Consider the following 7463-nt stretch of genomic DNA (forward strand, 5'->3'; position numbering starts at 1 on the left):
TGATTCAAAGGAATCTGAACTAAAGAGTGCCCTGCTTAACTGACAGGCAGCTTAACAACTGAGGAGTCTTTTCCCCATTCCCTGACCCAGCAACAGCTTGATGTCTGTATAACCTGGCGAGTGTAAACATGGTGAGCCTTCACACTACCCTGAAGTGATCTTAGCACTCCCTCTCCCAAGGGTTATCTTAGCTGTGGTGAAACACCAAGACCCTTGGGAATGAGATGATTTGAATGCTGGTCTCCAAGAAGTGAAACTGTTGGGAAGGATTAGGAAGTATGACTTTGTTACAGTAACTATGACTTTCTTTGGAGGTAATGTGTCCATAGAGGGGAACTTTGGGGTTTCAAAAGCCCACACCAGGACCACAGGACCAGTGTTTCTCTCTCTCTCTCTCTCTCTCTCTCTCTCTCTCTCTCTCTCTCTCGTTCTCTCGCTCTCTCTCTCTCCTCTTGTAGACCAGCATTGCAAGCTCTCAGATACTTTCCATCACCATGTCTTCCTGTCTGCCACTACACTTTCCACCGTGATAATAAAAAATTAACCCTTAGAATGTGGAAGAAAACCCCCAGTTAAGGGCTTCCCTGTATAAGATTTGCCTTGGTCATGGTATCTCTTCATAGCAATAATAGCAATAGGACACTAAGACAAGGAAGAAAAGGTTTATTTGCCTTGCAAGTTCACTGAGGGGAAACCAAGGAAGGAACTGAAAATGGGAAGAAATATAGAGCAAGGAACTGATACAAAGGTTAGAAAAGATTCCTGTCTAGTGGCTTCTTCATTCTAGAACTCATTGGTAAAGAGGACAACTTCTTGAACAGAACACCATTAACATAGGCACTAAGATCAACAATTAATTAATGGGACCTCATGAAACTAAAAAATTTCTGCATGACAAAGGACACTAATGTTTGAACAAAGTAGAAGCCTACAAAATGAGAAAATATTTTTTTACCAAACCTACATCTAATAGAGCATTAATATCCAAAATACATAAAGAACTCAAAGAACTAGATAAAAAACAAATAATCCAATTTTAAAATGGGGTAAAGAACTAAACAGAATTCTCAATAAAGGAATCTCAAATGACTGATAAATTGTTAAAGAAATGTTCAAAATTCTTAGTCATCAAAGGGGTGAAAATCAAAATTATTTTGAGATTCCAGCTTACATCTTCCATAATGGCCAAGATCAATAATACAAATCACAGCTCATACTGGGGAGGATTTGGAGTTAGAGAAATACTGCTCTATTGCTGATAGGAGTTCTTTGACTATTGAAATAATTATGTTTTTTCCTCAGAAAATTGGAAATCAATCCTCCTGAAGTTTCAGCTATAGTACTCTTAGTTATATACCCAAAGGATACTTCATCCCACCATTTGATCACTTGCTCAAACATGTTCATTGTTGCTCTACTCATAACAGTAAGAAATAGGAAGCAGTTTAAATTTCCCATTGTTACTCCATTGTTCTCAGAAGAACAATGGATAACAATAATGTGATACATTACACAATGAAGAAAAACTCAGCTCTTAAAATATTAAATGATGAAATTTAGAGGCAAATGGATAGACTTAGATAAAAATCATCCTGAGTGAGGTAACCTAGGCATAGAAAAATAAATATTGTATTATTCACCTATGCCTGGATACAATGTTTTTAAATAGATGATAACCAGTCTATAATCTATAGACCCAGAATGGTTAGGCATAGTGATCAGTATTGGGGAGGATTTGGAGTTAGAGGAATACTGCTCAATTGCTGGTAGGAGTTCTTCGACTATTGAAATTAATATGTTTTTTTTTCCTCAGAAAATTGGAAATTAATCCTCCTGAAGACGCAGCTATAGCAATCTTGGTTATATACCCTATCATTTGATCACTAGCAGATTCCAGGATCAGAATTTTTGCCCATTAGGAAATCATTTAAGAGTTTGCACACATACACATAGTTCCATGGGAGTGGCTAATACATATCAGGTAAACTCCTTAATGAAAAAATTAGGCAAGAAAGAAATTAAATCATTAGGAAATTCTAGAGGGAAAGGTTAGTGTGTTATGTTGCATTTCTAGGTGGTTAGTAATGGGTTAAAATGTTTATTTTCAGTCAATTATGACTAGGACATGGATTATTTAAACCATCATGCCACTTCTATCTCCCAGAATGCATAGAAAATAACAGATAACTAGGCAACTTATGTAAATAGTCAAGGAGAAGCTGGTGGTTCTTGATCATATAGCACATACACCAGACAATGCAGTTTTAATATGCCTAAGTCTGGAGTTTTGCTCTGGATGATAGAAACAAAGAATGAACCCAGGCCTCTAAATTATCAGTTCTGTAATATGATGCTATCAGCAATTCTGGTCTTGGGGTAAATCCAGAGTAGCAACTGGGTAGGTGGTAATTCTGTCCTTGGATATCTGTGAATATCTTTTTTTTTCAAAGTTTATTAAATTATAAAAGTTTCCATTTCCGCCCCTCCTCCCAACACCCTCCCACTCCCCGTCCTCCTTCCTCTCCATCCCTAAGAGCAGTCAGGGTTTCCTGCCCTGTGGGAAGTTCAAGTTCCTCCCTCCTCCTCCAGGTCCAGGAAGGTGAGTATCCAAACAGACTGGATCCCAAAAATCCAGTATATGCAGAGGAAACAAGTCCCAGTGTCATTGTTAATGGCTTTTCAGAAAGACTCCCGGCCAGCCACATTCAGAGAATCCGGCCACATTCAGAGAATCTGGTTGGATCACGTGCTCATTCAGTCCCAGTCCAGCTGGCCTTGATGAACTCTCATTAGGTCAGTCCCCTTGTAACAGTGGGTGATCGCACCCCTCACGGTCCTGATTTCCTTTTTCATTTTCTTCTTCCTTTTGCTCCTCATTTGGACGATGGGGGGCTTAGTCCGGTGCTCCAATGTGGGTCTCCCTCTGTATCACCATCCATCGTCGGATGAAGGTTCCCTCTGGTCTTGCCTTCTTTGCTCACGTTCTCTTTCCTTCTGCTTCTCCTTTGGACCTTGGGAGTTAAGTCCAGTGTTCCAATGTGAGTCTCTGTCTCAATCTCCATCCATCGCTAGATGAAGGTTCTATGGTGATAAGCAAAATATTCATCAGTATGGTTATGGACCAAGGCCGGTTCAGGCACCCTCTCCTCTGTCCAGAGAACAATCTGGGGATCTCTCCTTGGACCTGGAATCCCATTTTTAATTAAGTCTCTTGTAAACCCTAAAATGACTCCCTTAGTTGAGATATATACTTCCTTGTTCCCATACCCATCCTTCCTCCCCGCCCCATCCAAATCCCCCTAGCTTTCCCCATTCCTCCCCTACTCCCTTCTCTCTAACCCTCTCCTCTTCCAAAAACCCCCCATCCCCCCATGCACCCGAGGTTACCTGGGACTCTTGTCTATTTCCAATCTCAAGGAGGATAACTACATGGTTTTCTTCAGGTTCACCTTCTTATTTAGCTTCTCTAGGATCACGAATAATAGGCTCCAAGACCTTTAATTATGGCTAGAATCCACTAATGAGTGAATACATACCATATTCCTCTTTTTGGGTCTGGCTTACCTCACTCAGTAAAGCGTTTTCTATTTCCATCCATTTGCATGCAAAATTCAAGATGTCATTGTTTTTTACCGCTGAGTAAAACTTTAATGTATATATGTTCCACACCTTCTTTAACCATTCTTCTATTGAGGGGCACCTAGGTTGTTTCCAGGTTCTGGCTATTACAAATAGTGCTGCTATGCACATAGTTGAACAAATGCATTTGTGGTATGTTGGGGCATCTCTTGGATATATTCCCAAGAGGGGAATTGCTGTGTTCAACTTATGACTTTATTTGACAATAATATAAAGTACTCATACTAACAAATTAAAACGTTGGTAGGAGCCTCGAGATCCTCATGACTTTAATGATACAGCATAAGCAGTTATAAGGAAGATGCAGTAGAAAGGAAAAGCTGACTTACATCTATTTCCCTAGGGCTGACATGGGGAAATAAAAGTGAGCACAGTTTCTGGCTGTGTTTGTGTACTGTGGTTACTTCCTATCAAAATATATAGAATTAGTTTTTACTAATAAGTTGTTTACCCAGTCTCTACTAGGACACCCTAAAAATCATCTTATGAGTGCTTTCATTCAAGCAATGTGGTTCCAGCGCACATTAATGATGGCATTTCATGAAGGTATTGGCTTATGAGAGTGATGGATACATAAGGCATATAGGAGCCTTTTATGTATCTTAAAAATTACAACGCATATCTGACAACACATGAAAGTCTTACCGTTTTCGTTAAAGACAAGATTTTGCAATGGAAATTGAGGGCGACTCATAAAGTTTTCTACCAGGTGAGTAAAGGCTTCTTTGATTAAAGGCAGACTGCTTACAATCACTGAAGACTTGATTCCAAAATCCAGACTGATAACATTCCCATACTTCTTCACAAGCTGAAACATATTTCAATAGTTAGCGGCGAGTGTGCTCATATCTCTAAAAATATGAGTGCCTCTCATTGTCAACCTAGTTGTCTACAATCAGGGGAAAGACAAAGCGGGAGGGAGGGGAAAGGCATTCTGAGGCGGGGCGCAGCTAAGAGATTCCCTTCTGCTACAGTCGCTTCTGAAGGAATGAAAGAAAAATGTTCTTGAGGTCAGAAAGGAAATGACAGAAAAAAGACGGCTATGGAAGGATGAGTAAGCACAAAGACAACAGACTCCTGTGCCTTTGAGTTCCAGCTGCAATGACACTGAAGAGCAGGGCAGTGTGGGATGTGTGTCTCAGTGAGTGGGGACAGCACCTGGGGTAGCGTATCATACAGGGCAGAGAGTTCCCCCATGTTTGTAGTTGCTTCACTACACATGGAAAATGGTGTTAGCAAACTCTCATGAGCTGTGTGTGTGTATTGAGTAACACAGAGCCAATGCTGGGAGGACAATAGTAGAGATGTAGAAGATGAATAAAAAGGCATCTACTTGGAGAGTGTCCAAGAAACCTGTGGCAGGATAGGAAAATAAAATTAAAGAATGAAAGCCGAGCAAATAGACAAAACACAAAACAACAAGCATTGAGTTTCAATACTTACATGTAAATTGTAAACAGACCTGTTCTATCTCTCCCAATTAATGATGAAACTTGAATAACAAATTTCCCAATTATATGCATTCCAGATGGATGCAATTTTAGTATTATGTTTAGGTCCAAATAAAAGAACTGAAAAGCAAATGCCTTTCACATACTGAGCAAAGGGGAGGTTGCAGGGTGTAAGAGATCAGAGAAAATTCAGGAAAAACAAATTTTCTTTGGGTAACGAGGAACATTGCAAAGCCACAGTTAAGTTATCAAATGACGCCTGCCGATCTTAAATGTCACTGTTTACACAGAACAAACTTCCCAATTTAATGAGGGAGAGTTTCCAGAAGGGAGTGGAGAAATGGCCACTCTTCCAGCGGACCTGGACACTAAATTGTGGCTTTCTTAGTAACTGATAAAATCAGTAAGTGAGCAGTCAGCAAGGGTGTATAAAACTAAGGCTCAGTAAGAGAGAGCTAACACCAAAACCAAACCACCCAGCCCCTCCACTCATTTTTTTTTCCAGAGAAGCATTTTAATCAACTAAGCTGAGACCTAGACTTTACACACACTTTGTAAAGCTGCAGGACACATTTGTCTCTATCATCATTTACTATCAAATCGTCACACAGACCTGGATAAATTTAAAAAATTCAAATCACACAGTGTGTTCTCTAATCTAAATGGAATCATCACCTAGGAAGTATGTCATTGAAAGAGAAGAAATTCTCCAATTATTTTTGTTTCTCTCTCTCTCTTTCTCTCTCTCTCTCAGTTTCCCTCCCTCCTCCCTCCCTTCCTTCCTCCCTTCCTCTCTCCCTTCCTCCCTCCCTCTCTCCCTTCCCCCCTCCCTTCTTGCCTCCCCCTAAGACAGGACTTCTCTATGTAGCCATGGCTGTCCTGGAACTTGTGCTGCAGACCAGGCCGTCCTCAAACTCACAGAGATCCACCACAACTGCCCTGCTTAGCTGCATATTTCTTAAAATTGCATCTTAGAAGCTAACTATGTGTCTTAGGCTTAGGGACCAGTAGCATGAGCCTGGGAGTCCTGCCAGCCCACTCCTGCCCCCACCCCGCCCCAGTTCCCGGAAGTCGCAGATCCACCAGCTCAGGATTAGGTCAGCGCACTGCTGGACCATCTTGCACCTTCCTACCTGCTGGACTGCCAGGTGCGGCTGCTCCATGCCCTTGTGCAGTAAATTGCCCACGAAGGGCAGGCGTTGCAGCCCTGGCGGAAAGTTCTTGGGGTGCCGTCTTTTGAGGTAGTCAGCCAGGAACAAGAAGGTGACCACAGCCAACAGTAGAGGCCGGATAAGGAGCACTGCCCAGATGGAGGTCACCAGAGAGCCGGCAGCAGCTAGCATGATTGGTATTCAAGTGGACTCTTCAGAGGAATGAGGTCTGAGCTGAAACTCAAGGCTCCTAATTTTGTAGAGCTCTCAAATAATCTATTCCAGTCCTCTTCTGATCACACCCCTCCACATTCCTTGGAGGCCCTAAGACCCAGAGAGCACAGATACCCTGCCCTTATAGGCCCAACCTTCCCTCTGTAAGCAGTGGTCTTAGCCAGTTGGATCAGGTCCTACTCCTAATGGTCAGAGTTTTCTGCCCTGCTCTGTTGCAAGCTTAACTAGATAGACCTTTGGAATTGTGTCTTTTCCCTTCAAATGGCAGTTATAATAGGAGGTGAAAAGAATGTGGGATTAATTAGATAATTAAAATTTGCACTCACTTATGAACTACTTTGGTACTATGTACAGGATAAAAGAACCCACGTAGCTGTAGACAGTCCGTAAATGAACACAGATGTAACTGAAGGTGAATTCTTTCCTGTAAAATCTGATTTTTGTAGCTTTTATTTATATATGTAAGGTGTCATTTTTAAAGTTACACCATTTGGTTTTATTGTCGTAGCTCTAAGCAATTGCTAAATAAATTTGCTAAGAGCAAATTTATCCTCTTAAAGGTTTGAACTAATATTAAGCAGAAAACTCGACTTTGAAACACACAGAACTTTGCCTGAAAAGTGACGAGACTTTAGGCAAAAAGTTGACTGTTGAGCAGTCATTGACAGCCTGGTTTTAAAATAATGTTTTTCCTTCAGTTTAAATTGAAAGAGATAAGAACATTGTAATCTATAGGTTTTGAATGTGATTGTTTGTTGGGATTCTGTCTCCCTCCCAAAATCATATTCATGGAAAGAAAAACTTAAAATAAGATCTTTGGAAGATGTCCTCTTTATGTGTATTACATCTCAATAAGAGCATTTATTAGAATTTTTACTTATATGTTAAGAATATTTTTTTTCTTTTGAAAGTAATTTTATTAAATTATAAAAAGTTTCCATTTACGCCCCTCTTCCCAACGCCCTCCCACTCCCCCCCTCCCTCTCCT

General features: G+C 40.8%; 1 protein-coding gene across 2 annotated transcripts; it reads right to left on the minus strand.

Moving 5' to 3' along the window:
- Positions 1-2534: 2534 nt before the first annotated feature.
- Positions 2535-6651, minus strand: LOC148122750 (cytochrome P450 2J3-like). Of its 2 annotated transcripts, none has more exons than XM_087904846.1 (3): positions 6224-6650; positions 4285-4447; positions 2535-3081 (listed from the first exon to the last, which is right to left on the minus strand). In XM_087904846.1, the coding sequence occupies exons 1-3, from the start codon at positions 6431-6433 to the stop codon at positions 3020-3022; spliced, it is 435 nt and encodes a 144-aa protein (XP_087760972.1). In that variant the 5' UTR covers positions 6434-6650; the 3' UTR covers positions 2535-3019. The 2 variants fall into 2 exon arrangements, with proteins under 2 accessions (XP_087760972.1, XP_087760971.1); XM_087904845.1 differs by having other exon boundaries at positions 2537-3011; positions 6224-6651.
- Positions 6652-7463: the final 812 nt, after the last annotated feature.

This window comes from Myodes glareolus, chromosome 3, assembly GCF_982192425.1.
Source record: "Myodes glareolus chromosome 3, mMyoGla1.1, whole genome shotgun sequence".
Classification (NCBI taxonomy): Eukaryota; Metazoa; Chordata; class Mammalia; order Rodentia; family Cricetidae; genus Myodes; species Myodes glareolus.